Source organism: Dryas octopetala, chromosome 5 (assembly GCF_963921425.1).
Source record: "Dryas octopetala chromosome 5, drDryOcto1.1, whole genome shotgun sequence".
NCBI lineage: Eukaryota > Viridiplantae > Streptophyta > Magnoliopsida > Rosales > Rosaceae > Dryas > Dryas octopetala.
Window position 1 is genome coordinate 10,761,336 of NC_141370.1, and position 17,314 is coordinate 10,778,649.

The 17,314-nt window shown below is 35.2% G+C and overlaps 2 protein-coding genes across 2 annotated transcripts; one reads left to right on the forward strand and one right to left on the reverse strand.

Annotated features, from left to right (window-relative positions):
- Window positions 1-7,144: 7,144 nt before the first annotated feature.
- Window positions 7,145-8,992, forward strand: LOC147284217 (transcription factor bHLH93-like). Its single transcript, XM_086244340.1, has 4 exons — window positions 7,145-7,949; window positions 8,193-8,363; window positions 8,465-8,632; window positions 8,731-8,992. Exons 1-4 carry the CDS (start codon window positions 7,302-7,304, stop codon window positions 8,815-8,817), a joined length of 1,074 nt encoding a protein of 357 aa, XP_086100466.1. The 5' UTR covers window positions 7,145-7,301; the 3' UTR covers window positions 8,818-8,992.
- A 958-nt stretch (window positions 8,993-9,950) lies between these two features.
- On the reverse strand, window positions 9,951-14,474 carry LOC147284218 (Homeodomain-like superfamily protein). Its single transcript, XM_086245115.1, has 2 exons — window positions 13,529-14,474; window positions 9,951-10,858 (listed from the first exon to the last, which is right to left on the reverse strand). Exons 1-2 carry the CDS (start codon window positions 14,438-14,440, stop codon window positions 10,085-10,087), a joined length of 1,686 nt encoding a protein of 561 aa, XP_086101241.1. The 5' UTR covers window positions 14,441-14,474; the 3' UTR covers window positions 9,951-10,084.
- Between the last annotated feature and the right edge of the window lie 2,840 nt (window positions 14,475-17,314).

Consider the following 17,314-nt stretch of genomic DNA (forward strand, 5'->3'; position numbering starts at 1 on the left):
GTATCGATCTATTTATCTTAACTTTTTTATGATAATTGTTGTGAGAGGCAACGACAATTAATAAAAAGATATTTGCAATTTTGTGTCATCTTCATTTATTTAGAAGACATAAAATAAGTATTTAAATAAGAAACCAATTAAACTAATACAAATAAACAAACACAAAAAGTCAAAAGCACACACAGAAACTAAAGTAACACACTATTTATATTCAAATAAGAAACTCATCTTCCAATGTTCATAAAAAATAGGGTCTAATTTTTTTTTGTCTAAATAAATAATGGGATATATTAGACCCAAAATTGTAAGAGTGAAACAACTTGACTATTCATGACCCCAATACCCTCATTGTGGCTCCGACGCCACTGCTTATAAATCACTATAGAATATTATAATTTTTCAACGTAGGACAACACTTTACATTCTCGATCACATGCTTATTTAGCTGATCTGAAATTATATGCATATATAATCAATCTAGTCTACACATTTCTGCAACAAAGTGACATAATACTCAACAAGTGATTAACACAGGGATCGAACAAGTTGCTTTAATGGTTTGAGCCTAAAATTTTCACTCTAGCCTAGCAACTCTGTATATAGTCTTAACACGATCCAACAATGAATGCGCGCTGAATTTGGATCCCTATATAATTAAGTTTTGGAATGATTAGGGGTTTATAATTAGTAACTATAATTATAACCTTTCTCTGCATATTTTACCTTCTAGTGGTGGAGAGATATTCACATGTGAAAGGGTTATTAGAATGTAAATTACTTATTTACCCACATCTAATTAATAATTTAAATATCTTTATAATAACCACTAAATATAATTAATCTGTAGTTAGTATAATATATTGACACTTACCTACAAGGTCCCATCCCACACATAATATTTTAGAATCAATATATCCTTAGATAGAACTGCACCTCAGGTTATATATGGAAGTCCAATCATTTCAAAGGGTTGAGGGTAAGCCCAAATCCAATCCACAATAAGTTTATTCCTTTTTTTTTTCCACTCTCCATCACATAATAATTTCCACTTATATATCTTGGAATGTATATATAATATATACATAGAAGTCAGTAGACAAAATTCTTTTATTAATGCACCATTTCTGAATATTCAATCCCATATTAAGTATTATAAGATGAAGTGCGAATCATTATCACATCCATGCATGGATTGATTGAACAAGCTAGGTTAATTAGGACGAAATCATGAATTGAAGAAAATTAATTCTGATTATTAATTAGGCTTTGTTAATTTGTCTCAAGCTACGGCGCCATATGGAATTTGCTTGCTGGATACCTGCATGGGTATGTGAGTCATTTGTCACTCACGTGCTCTTGGGTTGCTACTTGCTTTGTTTCTTTGTTTGTTCTTCCCACATTGGCTTAATTACCTTTGTCTCATCATCTACTCAGCATATGAGACTTTCACGATCGAGGGAGAATATATTAATTAAGCAACAAAGCCTGGCCGGGTACTTATCTAAAGATGCAAGCCACATGAATAGTGGCACATGTGAAGAAGCTAATTTCAATTTATATATTGACGCACGCTGGAGTGCATGTTAAGAAATTAATTTCATCTCTTTTAAATTGAATAATCGATATATACATTACATTCCAATTAATGTTATTCAAGTGACTAAATACTAAATATGACCAACTAATTATTAATAGTCTAATGGTATATATTTCGATCTCTCAATCTCGTTGGACAATGTCCTAATTTTGAATCCCATCATCTCAAACAAAAGATCGAGAGATTAAGATACCAAATATGACCTCAAATTTTCAAAATAATAGAAATAAAGTGTTTGTGGGAAAATCCACATCGATCCGAATAGCCAATCACAGCTCGACACGTGGCTGGTCAACACCCACCTCGGAGTTGACTCTCAGTGGTCAAACTTTGACCTCTACGTCATCACCACTCAGCACCGCCTCTGCCAGCTCGGACCGGATCTCCATGCCGGGCCCTCCATGTTCGGTCCGAGCCGAACCCATGATCTTCTAAGGGATCGAGTATCCATCTTCCCACGATCATCCCGGTTCGGCTCGGCTCGGCACAGGAGATGGTCTCTTGTCGAGTTCTGGCGTCGACCAGTTAGGGCTCGGAAAGACCCCAATCTATGGGACCGGCTCGGCCTGGAATCCCATGTCCGATCCGACCACACTTGGACTTCGTGTCTTTGCATGAGAATATGTGTTTGTATCGGCTCGGCTCGGCTCTCCGCCGCCATTCCCAGGAAGATCACGCTGGGACGAACCGCCACACTTGAATGCACCTGACACAATCTTCTGACAGATAGAATATCAGGCTTGCATTCATGACTACTGGGACAGTTTGCCTAATCCTTCCAACCTAGCATTTAATGGGGCATTCAATGCAACATTAAATGCTGAGGAAGTAAGCAGCTGAACATGCAACTAGGTCTAGCCAGGTGCGTGGATCTCTGGCAACCATTCATTCACATGCAGGTAACTTATTCATTAAGTCTTCCTTTGCCTATATAAGGCACCACATATGCACAAAATGAGGCATCTAACAATCTACGCATCTACCCAAAAACACTTACACAAAAATTCCCATTCACCAAAGAGCTTACCCAACTTGCTGAGAATAACCCAGAACATTTGCCTTGTTCTTCCCATTCTCCCAAGTTCTTCCTTTGTTCTTCCTCATCCACCATCAAACACCACCACTGATTTCATCATCGGAGTGTGTTTGGCTGGTACCACACCGGTCCATCTCCTTTGATCTTGTTTTTGTCTACAGGAAAATCTCAACCAGTATCCACTTCATCATCCAGCAAAGCACCTGATCAGCCAGATCAGCTTATCTAAGTTGTTGCATCTACCTTACGAGAATTTGCATCAACATAAAGCTTGGTTAATAATTCCAAACTAGTTGTTGAGTTATTTGGTATTTCTCTCAACAATTGAATAGGTTTCAAATTCGAATTATAACTCCTAGGTAAAAAGAAAAGTCTTCTAATAATTAATTGACTTCCATATTGATTTATTTATATGTTTTTTTTTTCTTATATTGTAAAAGTAGAAGGGAAGACAACGATTAGATAACAGAACTAAACAGTATTCTAAAAGATAATTGCATGATTACTAATGTCTTTGTTTTGGCGCAAACGGTAAGAACATATACAGTAATGTTTCAGGAACAACTTTACAAGCATAAATAATTAGAGACATACTACAGTTTTTTATATCATTCATTTATGTATGCATCACTTCTGCATCAGACCAAAAAAAAATACAATTGTGTTGATGATATTGATGGTGCCCCTGCCAGCTAAGAGTTAGAAATAATCGATGCAATTGCATGCAGAATTTCTCTTATAAAGTGAAATTCTCCTACCTCCAATATTATTGTCCTACTCTGTGTTTGCACTCCGCAGCTACAATATAAAACAATGAGCAGCTAATTAATGATAAAACCAATACTGGCCATGATGGTAATAATGCATGGTGCCATGGTGGCATGCATGCATACATGTGCATTTATTTCATATCTATGTGACTCTGTTAATATAAAGTCAAAATTATTTAATTAGAAGCTTGGTGCAAGTGAAACATATCACATGTTACCTAAAAATGTCTTAACTCGGAACATGTGTACGTATTAACTTTTTCCACTTTTTGTTTAAGTTATTGATTAATTACTAACTTTAGTCTTTATATGACAATTTAAATTAGGATAAAAAACGTAATTTCATTAACCAAAAGGAAAGCCATATGCAATATTAAGCTGCAAGACAAAAATTACCTTCGAGTGCTCGGCAGCTGCACTTATAAAATTTACTGCATCTGCACTTACAACATTATTGCAGCTATATTATATATTTTCAATAAAAAAAACTCTAATTTAAAATCTTCAACCAACAAGTTTCCTAAAACACACCAAAAAAAACATAATCAACTCACAAATATTAAGAATTAAGAAAAAAATAAAAAATAAAAAAAATCTAACAATAAATACAGATGCAGCTCAAAAGGCCGAGCGTTCGGCGGTATATTTTACATTAACGGACGTGTTTAACGCGCACAAATTATTATTTAGCTTAATTATATTATTGGCTGTATTTAATATTAGTGTATGTATTTTTTTTTTTTTGCCCTTAGAAGTAATTAATTCTACTAAGAAATGAGTTTGATTAAATATTATTAACGACTTGCTTAACTTATAATCAAAATTTCAAATGCTCTAACCAAAGCAACACGTACGCGCGTGCATTCATTAAGTCTAACGGTCTCAATGTTAATAATTTTGTCACAACTCACAAGTAAGTAAGTCAATTAATGTGCTGGAAATCAAATTAAGCACTTTTAATTCTTATAATCTCCCCAGTAGAATATGGATCATATAGGATGCTCAAGGAACTCTTGTTGTTATTTGATAGCGGTAGAAACCTCCTTGCAACAGGAATATGACTGATTTGGTATTACAACTCAATAACATGATAGCACCTATATTTTTATACTTTATCACATAAAAATTTTTCCAATTTTAAGACAAAAACTATCTATTGGGATGTTAAGTCAACCTCTACCTCTATTATAGGTAAGTTTTCACCTTCGATAGCATGTACTCAATTGATGTAAATTGTAATGATTGTCTTATTAAGATTGAAATATTGAATTCAATCCAACGGCTACAAACGCTCTGATCGTGAAGGCACCTCATTAAGAATTTAATATGCGAGAATAATATTCTCTTGTTTTTCTTTCGAGTAAATTATAATTTATCAGACTAGAGAATTGTGTTGTTTAATTTCGTATAATGGTCATTCCTACAAGTGCTAAAAGACATGATCATCCAATCTTGAACCTCACAAACACAAGACAAGATGCACCCCAGAGAATTGTTTGACCCTTAATCCAAAAAATTAATAATTAATTACTTATTTCGGGCCAGGCTACCAGCATTGTCCAATTAATATGAATTTAATTAAACAACTTAATTAGGTTCTCCAGGTGATGCATATAATAAAATTAATGTTTCATCACATTGTTAAATATATAAAATATATATTTTGTAGGGTTGGCTAGCTTCCCTGCAGGCATTACATTTTAATGCTTATCACTGAAAAGAATCAATTCCAAGCTAGTCTTAAAGTTTTCAATTCGTACAAAGTACTAGCTACTTGGATACAGGCATACAGCACTGCAGGAAATGCATGTTGATGCAAGGATTCTAGCTGTTTTTATCAATAAAACAATAATGTATTCCAAACACTTACTTACAACAATATGATTCGTTACACGATTTATCTACTACCTCACATTCACATGTGTTTAACCTTTGAAGAGGTGGGTTCTTATAACCTGTAGCATTTGTTTCACAAAATGTGATTTTAGAAATCTCATACTCATTTTCATTCTAAAACTTCACACTCAAATTTCATTTCAACATAACAAAAGTTGTCTTATGATTAAAGTTCAACTTTTAGACATTCCCTCTTTTAAATATGAAAAAAATAAAATAAAATAAGAGTTTGTTCACATGTTTTAGCCGACCTTAGCAAAAAGCCAAAACTGAGAGAAACAATAACATATAATTAACTAGCTAAGAACTTATATTAATTTCTGTAATAAGGAATTTAGAGTGCAAGCACTTTTAATTTCCTGTTTCCTTGAATATTCCTTTGCCTTAGCCAGGAAAGTAGAAATAATTACATTAAAAGGACTAATCACATAGAACAAATACACTGTACATTATTTAATCCCAGCTAGCTAGAGACAATTTAGGCGTATTTTTCCATGCCTAGTCATTAGAGAGAGAAACAAAGAGATGCATTATTTCTGCATGTTCATCCGGTCACATTTGAAAAGTTAATACAAAAATTAAAAAAAATAATAACTATTTTTTTTTTGTCTGAAAATAAAAAAAGATAAATTACAATTTAATACTTTAACTTTATCTCGGATTTCAAGTTAGTACCTCAAGTTCAAAAAGTTGAAATTTCATGCCTCAACTTTCATTTTGTTTCAAGTTAATACCTCTGTTAGTCTGGCCGTCAAAAAAGCCGTTATCTGATGACGCGACACACCACTAAAAGGCTTCATTTCAATTTAGTACCTCAACTTTACCATGTTTTTCAAGTTCATACCTCAAGTTAAAAAACTTGCAAATAAATAAATATTTTTCAGTTTTTATTTCAACTTCACCTCAACTTTTGACCCATCAAATCTTCACCAAAATCAACAATTTTATAGTCATTTTAAAGCTATAAATCTCCTCCTTATAACCATATATAAATAATTCAAAAAGAAGCTATGAAACACGAAAGAAGTAGTCACAAATTAGGCTACCCGAAATTGTCAATTTGTTTAGAAAATTTGGCACTTTTGGGTAGCCTACTTTGTGACCAATTATCTTGGGTTCCATAACTCTTTTTTGCATGATTTTTATATGGTTGTAAAGAGGAGATTCATAGCTTCAAAATGAGTATAAGATTGATAATTTTGGTAGAGATTTGATGGGTAAAAAACTGGGGTGAAATTGAGATAAAAATTGGAAAACATTTATTTATTTGCAAGTTTTTGAACTTGAGGTATGAACTTGAAAAATATGATAAAGTTGAGCTACTAAATTGAAATAAAGCCTTTTAGTAGTTTGTCACGTCATCAGATAACGATCTTTTTGAGGGCAAGACTAACGGAAGTATTAACTTGAAACAAAATGAAAGTTGAGGAAACAAAATGAAAGTTGAGGCATGAAATTGCAACTTTTTGAACTTGAGTTACTAACTTGAAATCTGAGATAAAGTTGAGGTATTAAATTATAATTTATCCAAAAACAAATAACTATATATATACCTGGTGGTCTCTGATGCTAATGCATCCTTTTTGGGTTCAGACAGATTTGTGGGTCAAAGCTTTCAGGGTATGGATATTAAATAATAAGTTTGTCTGATTAATAATTTCGGTGAAAAAGACATAAATTCACCTTGAGAGAGAGAGAGAGAGAGAGAGAGAGAGAGAGAAGAGGAAAAAGCAGATTCCATTTCCATCTTAGTCTAGCACCTAGCATTTCCATCTTAGTCTAGCGCTAGGTGCTGCTACACACACTCTAATACATTCTATAATGCATTCTTGATTAGGAGGAATGGACCCTTTCATATATATTGTATTTCAATTCCTTTCACCTTGGTGCAACTTCATATTGTTAAGCTTCTCTCTTTGAATTTCCAATTCCCTACTCCTTAAACAGTGTTTGATTAAAGTGTGTGTGTGTGTGTGAGAGAGAGAGAGAGAGAGAGAGAGAGATGGAGCTCACTCAACATGGTTTCTTGGAGGAGCTACTCATGGCTCCAAGAAGAGACGGTTGGAGCAGCTACTCCACTGGAGTACTGAATGAATTCTTTCCCAATGGATGGAGCTTTGATGCTTTGGAAGAGAACCCAGTTTTGGTTCCCCCAAATCCTCCATTTGCTGGATTCTCCACACAAGCTGATCATCAACCAAGCTTTGAATGCCCATTCAGTGATCAACAAGCAGCTGCCAGCTCCTACCTTTTTGTTGATGGAGGACTCACAGTGCCTGCAGCAGCAGAGATTGATTCATCATACACCAACAATAATGACACCCCTCCTCCATTTCCATCACAGGAAGCAGATTACCCCTCAATAGTGGAAGATGAAGAGTTTGGTTTTCTTGGCAGTGCTGCTGAAAACCACAGAAGCTGTTTGGAAGAAAGCAAGAACCACAGTACTTGCAAAGTTGAGATGGAACAACAAGCTACAGATATTACTATTCCGGCTTTTAATATGGGTTTGTGTGGAGAAAAAAGAGGTGCCAAGGCTAAGAAGTTAGAAGGGCAGCCTTCAAAGAATCTAATGGCAGAGAGAAGAAGAAGGAAGCGCTTAAATGATCGCCTTTCCATGCTCAGATCAATAGTCCCTAAAATAAGCAAGGTGATGATCTATGTTCTGCATCCTTTGAGCTTCTATTTTGATTTAAGTTCTTTTTCCTTTTAACATTATGCTGTGTGAGAACTACAATGGTGGCATTTCATTGTTCTTGATGATGTTTCATTTATAGTAAATTTTTCATCTGCTTTCTGACATTGGCCAAATCCTCACTGCTAATACTGAGGAATTTTGTACCAATTACTACTTGCTAAAGATAAACTGAAGAATGCATCTAAATGCTAGCAGATGGACAGGACATCTATACTTGGAGACACAATAGATTACATGAAAGAGCTCTTGGAAAGAATCAATAAGTTGCAAGAAGAAAAAACTGAAGAGGGTACAAATCAAATCAACTTAATGGGCATCTCCAAGGAGCAAAACCCAAGTGAGGTATTAGTGAGAAATTCCCCCAAGGTAAAATTCATACACCACTTCCACATTGTAAGCCCAAAATCAAGGTTTTTATATCCCAATTACTTAATTCTCTCTCTTTCTCTCTCTCATTGACCCTGCAGTTTGATGTGGAAAGAAGAGACATGGATACCCGGATAGAAATCTGCTGTGCAGCCAAGCCAGGATTGCTGCTAACAACAGTAAATACTATAGAAGCACTAGGCCTTGAGATTCAACAGTGTGTTATAAGCTGCTTCAATGATTTTTCAATGCAAGCTTCATGTTCAGAGGTTTGTATATGACTTTGTTGGCTATATGTATGTTAATTAGTGTTCATGTTTTGTGTAAATCTGTGTTTTAAATGCTTATGTTTCTCTAATGGCTTTAGGGAGCTGAGCAGAGAACATTGATAAGTTCTGAGGACATAAAGCAAGCATTATTCAGGAATGCAGGGTATGGAGGAAGATGTTTGTAGGAACAAGGGATGCAAAATGAAAGGGTTGCTTTACAAAGTCCCAATAGATGGGTTTTGACATGACTTCAAGAGATTTTTCAAATGAGAAGTTGTAATAATATTGTCCTTTTAAATAATAGTGCCCATTTATCAGATCCATCTAACATCCTATTCTGTATTGTCTACTCAAATTGGGGTATATATCTTCCAACATAAGGGTCACAAGTTCCACATCTAACCAAGACTGATGACAGACAGCTAATAACGATTTTTTCTTTCTGTCTTTGATTTTGTGTTTCTTCTTTTCTATGTTTTTCAATGGCTACATAGTGTTATGCTCAGAATTTTGTGAATGATTCGTTGTATATTTTCTTGTTGCTACATTAGAGGTAACCAGAAAGCATCAATAATTGGATTTTAGGAATTCGGATAGAGACTTCTTGTCCCTCAATCTTTGAAGAATATCAAGAACATCAGCAATTATACACTACACAGAAACCATGACAGCGACAAGAGTAATTCATTCAGGAAGACAATTCTTACACGCAGGATATCATCAAATATTCTTTTGCCTCCACGTATACGTCTAAAACAATTTTTTTAGGGTTCTTTTACTAAATATCTAGCATTTGTTGTCAAACTGTGAATTTAAATCATCCATTCAGACAAGAATCCATTTAATCAGCCATTCAGATTGATAAACTGGCAACACAAGATACCATATTGTTTGACAAAAGAACATTTCTCGTTATGATAATTCTGTACAGCACATACAACCTCATCTTCTTAGATAATTCAAAACACAATTGGTGAGTTTTACATGAGGAAATAATTGAGCAAGGATGGGAACATAACAGCAAGGCCATAAGATATCAGGCTAACGAAATTGCAGCAAACATTGCGGTCATTACCATCTATATTTAATCCCACAATTTAGCCCTACATGCATAAAACCAGGTTCATAGGGTATAATTAGTCAAAGGTTAGCCGCCAGATCTCACCATCATTATCTCTATTTTCTTCATTTTATATACGTTAAGCTAAGCTGCATTCAGATGAGTTTTAAATGCATCATTGCATAAGGATATGAAAGCAAATTATGAAATCATTCAAGCAGAACTTGGATTTACAATAACAAATGAAAAAATTACAGAATTTGGAGTTTCCAAATATGGATCAATGATAGACTACAGGGGTCCATAGTCAGCAGCTACACAAGGTTGCTTCAATTAGTATATCTCTGTTAATGTTGCACATATCTAAAAAAAAGGGAGGAGAAAAGGCATTACTAAGTATCATCTTCATCTTCATCTTCCTCATCATCGCTTACAATGCCATCATCATCTAGATCAGAAGAGTTGCCCATGGCATTGGCCTGTAGATGTTGGAGCTTACTGATGGCATCTCTTGCGTCAGAAACCAGGGCAATTTTTGCAGTTCTGACCACATCCACTTCCTGAATATGGTTCTTTTTTCTATCCTCAATTCCGACAGTGGATTTCTTGGTGCATTTAGTAGCTGCTTTTCTCTTGGCTTCCCTGTTATGTAATTGGTCAATATACTTCTCATGCAAGGCCCTGTTTTTGACCTGCTTCAGTACTGGAGGGCTAACAAGAGGTGTCCCACTTGAGCTACTAAATCTTGAAAGGGGCTTCTTATGACCCGAAGAAGATCTTTGACTGCAGTTTTGAAGAGGTCCCTGATTTTCCTGTAAATTTTTTGGGGTAGAAAGTATAGCACTAGGCTGATTCTCAGTAGATGGACCCAGACTAGGCTCAAGTACTGAAAATAGATCTGCCTCATAATCTTGGTACACTTGATAATGCTTTTGTAATAACTTTCTGACAGTTTTCTGGGCAAGATGACTTCTCTGTTTATTGCAGCTTGGCTTTTTAACCTTTAGCTCAGTCGGTTTCAGCAGTTTACTTGCAGAGAGTGAAAATTGTTCAAGGGGTGATGAATTTGTTAGTATCTTTGCCCTCGACCGAGGACGAGGTTGAGGTGGGGTCATATGGTCAGAATGGACTTTATCAAAGCAATCCTGTGCAGATTTTCCAGGCACCTGAGATTGAGTTTGTATGGAACCATAAGTTACACTAGATATCATCTGAATAAAGCAATGGCAATTAAAATTGGCTATGCATGTCAAAGGACAAAGATATATAATTACTACAACAAGTCCAAATCTAAATGAGCCCACTAAATGTTCAAGGAACTTTAAAACAAAACATCAATTCATAGCTGAAAACTTCAATAGCAGCTAAGTTTTTAAATAAGTAACTTGGAACTTGTAAGATAGAATAACGGAGAGAAAACTACAGTTGGTTCCAAGTTTGTAACCCCAATTTTTTTGTTCCCATAAAGTAGTGCTGCAAGTACACAAGGATAACATTACTGCTAACTTTAGAAAGCTTTCCAAACTTTGGAACAGGAAATAACAGTTAAAGTATATTCATGCAAAATTAAACATTGAAATGCAATCCTATCTCATATTTGTATCATGTAACAGAAGACCCTTGATATACACTGCTATGAATGGAACTGGATGTGGTGTTAGTTTGATGGTTACCCTTAAGTTTATGAATTGACTGCTCATACTTAACATGACCTTCTCAGGGCCGTGTTGCTGCAAATGAATTGCTTTATGTTATAAAAAATTAAATGACATGGCCTTCCCAGCACTGTGTTTGCTGCAAATGACTTGGTTTATGTTATGAAAAGTTAAATGGACTTTGTTCAAAACTCAAGCAGAAGAAAGATGCATTAAAAGCCAAAGAAATAACAACATAAGGGGAACCAATAAGCTGAAAACCACAGTTATGCAACAGCAAGGGATTAGAAAAGAATTAAGTGTTTGGCCCAAGTCTGTCAATAAGGCCTTTTTTTTTTGGGACCAAAGAGAGATGCCCATGGTAATTAAAGAGTCCGTTCATTTCTATCATTTTAAAATGTCATTTAAGAGTCGATCCATTTTTATATGTGTTTAAGAGTATTACTACTTAATGTATTTGGGTATTAGAAAGAAGTCTTTTAAGCTCTGTAAGAGTTTTGTAGCCTATAATGAATCTTTAGTACTTCCAGGGAGTCTTTCGGGGTTCTATATATGAAGCTTATAAGTCTTGTTGAAAAAGGCTTTGTTACCTTGAAGGCTTTATGCCTCCATATCTCCATGTATACTTTCTCCTCTTTATTTTTCTCTATCTCTCTAATTTATCTGCACTTATAATAACTTTAAATATTTCTCCTTGTTTTGCAGGCATCACATGAAATATCAATGGAAAGTAATATTTTCCTAGACTATTTGTACTTATCAATTTTGCAGTTTAAGAAAATTTTGGTCATCATACTCCCAAGCTGTGGATTGTGATACCCCTAAAAAATGAATCTCGGAATCAGGATCCTCTTCTTGACCCAAGCCCTACTTGACTATGATCGCTATTACCACGTTGTCAAAACATGTACCCAATAGAAATGCTCTGTACTACCTAATTTACTAAACTAATAAGCATTATGGTTCTTACTTTTTTTCTTTTTATTTATAGGAAAGCATTATGGTTCTGGTTCATATGAAACATGGTTATCAACATTTATCGCATTCTTCTATCAGTTAAGTCTCATGTACGACTTTTAGACAAGTAAATATTATAAAATACCAAGGTGCTTAGGACTAAGAGGTATGTGATTTGGGAAATTTAGGAAACTCCATTCTTAGCATGTTACTTTCGAATGTTGTGCTTGCTAAAGGAGTATCATCCAGGCCTATTGTCATGCTTGCATAATCATAAGCCTCATCAATTATCATCAACCCAACTTTTTCATCCTACAAAAACTGTTGAGTTCTTTATATAAGTGCACTGCGCTTCAGCTCCAAAACTATATCTAAAATCATCACAGCATTGCACTGAATTTGAGCACAAATTTTAAGGCCAATTCCTGGTATGCAACCAACATTTTCACTCACTGGAAAGAGCATGTACCTATATCTTACAAATCCTCCTTTCAAGACTTAGAGTGATCTTCTATATACAGTTTAATTATATCAATTTTTACACTCAGTATAATATTTTTCAGTATAAAACAGGAATTTCATTATATCAGTTTTCCCTTCAGTATATTGGCTTTCAGTTGCATTAGAATGAACAAAACACTGACTGACATAAAAGAAACAAAAGCAACAAGAGTACTCCTAGTCCTACTATATCATTAAAACAGGAAAATAACTGATCAATGAAAAAAGTTCACCATTTTCATAGTTTCAATATTAGTATCATTATTACGCTAAATTATAATTTTGATCCACATAGTTTATGATCAACTCCACTTTAATCCTTATAGCTCTATTTCAAATTACCCTTGTAATTGCTAACCTTTTCAATGTGGTCCAAATTTACATTTCTATCACATTGGTTAACAAAATGATCAAAAGGTGAACAAATTTACCTTTCACCACGGCCTGGTTCTATATTTCTGTCACATTAGTTTTTCCAGCTTGGTGAAATTAAAGTAAAATTTCACCTTTTTCGTCACACAATGTGAAGGAAATGTAAATTTAGATCATGTTAAAATGTTAGCAAACTCTAAGGAAATTTTGTTAAAACTGGAACTATAAAAACTAAAGAAAATCAGGCTTAAACTATAGAAACAAAAAATATATAAAAGAATTCTATAATCAGCTTGACATGAAAACAAAATTTTTTTGCATTTAAGGATGATCAAAAGAATAGCAAAATACCAGTTTTGAAACCTTCTTCCAGAAATGGGGTGTCGGCTTTGCTGCCAAATAAGCTCTCTGCAAGGCCAATTCTTGTTCTTTTGTCCAACTGTGAACAACCCGAATACCTTCTTCATCTCTCTTTCTCTTCCACCCAACCCCAAATTCTTTATCTCCACCATCAAAAACTTGCGCTTTCCTTTCTCTGCCTTCCAGAATAACCGTCTCAACACCAACTGAACCCCTCCTCGTGACCCTTTTGCTCTTCGACCGAGTGCTTTCGCATGAATTCACGCACGCTCCAGCTTTCCCAACACTTGATAACTCCTCTTCATCAAAGGAACTATATGTTAGACAGTTAGATTTAGCACTGGTTGCTCTATCAGTATGCTCAAAAACAACATTTTGCTTTTCATAAAGCCTCAGAGATCGTCTAGGGCTCTGAAACCCCTCTGTGATATCGTTCAATCTTACAGATTTTCTTGACCCAGAACTCAACTTCGCGCGATAACTCGACCCATTGTCAAATTCACCCTTACGTTGATCATCGACGACAAGTTGCCGATTCAAAACCCTCGAAGATCGTCTAAGACTCCATAACTGCTCGTCCCCATCCTTCAATCTCGGAGATTTTCTATACCCATCTTTAGCTTTAGTCGATTTCTTTGAGCTGACAGAAGGGTTCAAAGACCGTACCGGATTGCTTCTGGGTTTGGATTTGGGGGTTCTCGGGTTTTCGGGTTCTACAGCACTCTTTTTCTGGTGGACAAGTCTCTGGCATTTTCGGAGAGTCGCAGTGGGTTGCTCTGTTTCTGGAGTGCTCTTCCGGTGAAGAAATCTGGGAGATCTTCGAAGAGTTGTGCTTTGTTGTGCTGTGTTGGCTATGGAGTCTCTCTCGGGCATTTTCGCGAACACTTGGTGGTCTTTGTTCATATAGTGATTTTTGAGAGGGAAAAGAATTGATATTCAAAACTTTTAATTGTTAAATGGGCTTCCCCTGGGAAAATCCTTTTTTCTTTTGGGTCTCGGCTTCTCGATGAGTCTACACGTGGAACGGAGTGTGTGGAACAAACAATTAATTGGCTGTTTCTATGTGCTCAAAAAGACTTTTTTACAAGTCACTTACCTATTATGACCTCGTTTGCACTTAACCACACAAATTAAAAATAAATCAATATGTCACCTGAATTTAAAAAAAAATTGTAATATTGTTCCTCTATCCAATTCTCTTAACTTTTTCGTCATTTTCAAGAATTTTTCGTCATTTTAAGCCTAATTCTCATCTCCACCGATCTTCAGCCACCTCTCTCTCTCTCTCTCTCTCTCTCTCTCTCTCTCTCTCTCTCTCTCTCTCTCTCTCTCTCTCTCTCCTTTCGAAATCGACAATAGCAACAATATAGAACCAGAATTGAGGTTCAGATCCGAACTCAAAATCTAGTCCCAATTAAAAGATGAGAATGTTGGAGGAGAGCTTCTTGAATCTTGGATCCATTATGTTTCCAAAAAAAGAAGGGCTTGCTGTGGAGGTAGAGAGAGAGAAGAGTTTGGGGTGGCTGGAGATTGGTGGAGATGGGGGATTAAGCTTGGAATGACTAAAAACCCCTTGAAAATGACGAAAAAACTGACGGAATTGAACGGAGGCATGACATTGCAAATTTTTAAAATTCAAGTGGCAGATTGATTCAACTTTTAATGTTTTGACAAACACTTGAAATATTGACCATTTAATCAAACGGTTAAATAGTTTTCCAGTTATTTAAATTTTTGTAAGGTTGATCTTCCAATAGATACTTAAAAGATAGACGATTTCGATCGTTAAATTACAATGTAAATGTAGTGAGTCTACAAGAGATCCCTTATTTACCATTTAAATGAGATGAGATTTCTAAATAAAAAAGGCCTGATAATTAATGTATTGCTATAAGAAAATGTAATGTATAGCAAAAGAAAGGAGAATTTTTTCAATGTAACTGATACCACCGTCATCTGGTGTAACCAATCCAACGTGTAATTACACTTACACCCCCTGAGGTTTATCGTTTTTTCACATACACCTCCTGGGGTTTCAATAATTACACATACACCCCCTGAAGTTTCAAAACTATTGCATATAACCCCCTACAAGAGAAAAAAATAAATAAACAAAAAAAAATATTTGTATTGAGGTTGGACCTTACACCTTAAGTAATCTTATTAGGCCATTTACCCCTTAGCATGCATTTTTGCATAATTTCTCATCATTTTTTATCTCACTATAGGGGGTTATATGCAACAGTTTTGAAACCTCAGGCGGTGTATGTGTAATTATTGAAACCTCAGGGGGGGTGTATGTGAAAAAATGATAAACTTTAGGGGGTGTAAGTGTAATTAACTCATATTAATAGAGTATAGTATTAATAACATTCACTCATATTATGACACATATACTAGTTACACCACGTGGCGGTGTATCGGTTAAACCGAAAAACTCTCCAATAGCAAGAGATCTGTATGTGCCATAGAAATCCAATAACAAATTAACAATTTTATTCAAGTTATAGGTTAAAGTATTGCCATATATCTCTTGCTAGATTTGGCAATTAATATTGCTATATAAATCTTGCAATAGATAAATTAAACCTAGATGTTTACATGCATGAGCAGAAATAGGTAGAATTAATCCTTACCTATCACCTCTTCCATTATAAATAACACACGTTTTGAGCCCCCAATTCATTGAACTCATGGAAGACACGACCTTGCTCTACACCTGTCTTCTCATCTTGTTCCTAATTTACACTTTAAAGTTTTTGTTGTTTCAAACAATACCCAGCCCACCTTCTCTGCCACCGTCTCTTGCAGTAACTACACTAAACTGATACATCCTAACTCATATACTAACACATTTGTCATTTGATGACTGCACTGTTGGTGGATTCAACATTCTACGTGGCACAACGGTAATGGTCAATGCATGGGCCACACATGGGGACCCTAAAGCTTGGGATGACCCTGAAAGCTTTAAGCCTGAGGTTTGTAATGGGTGAGGATGGTGAGTCACACAAGCTTATTCTGCTTGGGCTGGAAAGGAGGGCTTGTCCTGGAGCGGGCCTAGCCCAACGTGTGGTGGGCTTGACTTTGGGGAAATTGACATGACTGAAGGTGGACTCACTCACCGTGCCTAAAGCTGTGCCATTGGTGGCCATGTTTAAACCACGCTCCATTGTGAACAAGGTTCTCTATTGATTAACAATAATACTTAAAATTAAAATAGGTTTAGAGTTGAATTGCTCTGATGTAATTGAAAATAATATATATTTATTTATGTATAACTGTTAGAGATTTCATATTATTGTTATAGCCAAATAAAATGTCTCATTCACATGTAAGGTTGAGATCGACTATAACACTCATCGTCGTAACTGAGACGAGATTTTCAACCTTTGGCGTGAATGCGGGTGTGCCATTATTCGGCGTAGATCAGTTAACCGAATAGAAAAAAGAGTGGGTAAAAGATTAATAAAAATAAATATGCCACGTCAAATGAAAAATCTAATCTCTAAAACGATTATACAATAAGAAAAAGAGGAAAAAACTTATCTACATTCTTTTCTTGCCTAAATTGACTAAGACTTTAAGCATGAACAACAAAAACTAAAGAGAAACAAATATTTGATTAAAAACTAATAAAAAGATGACATTAATATAGAATTGAAAGTAAGAGAAAGTTCAATCTTAAAAGTTCAATCTTAGTAGAGCAACAAATGAAAACTATGAAAACCAAAATATTGAGAGATTTTGATAGCAAAAATTTTGCTGGGATAAATT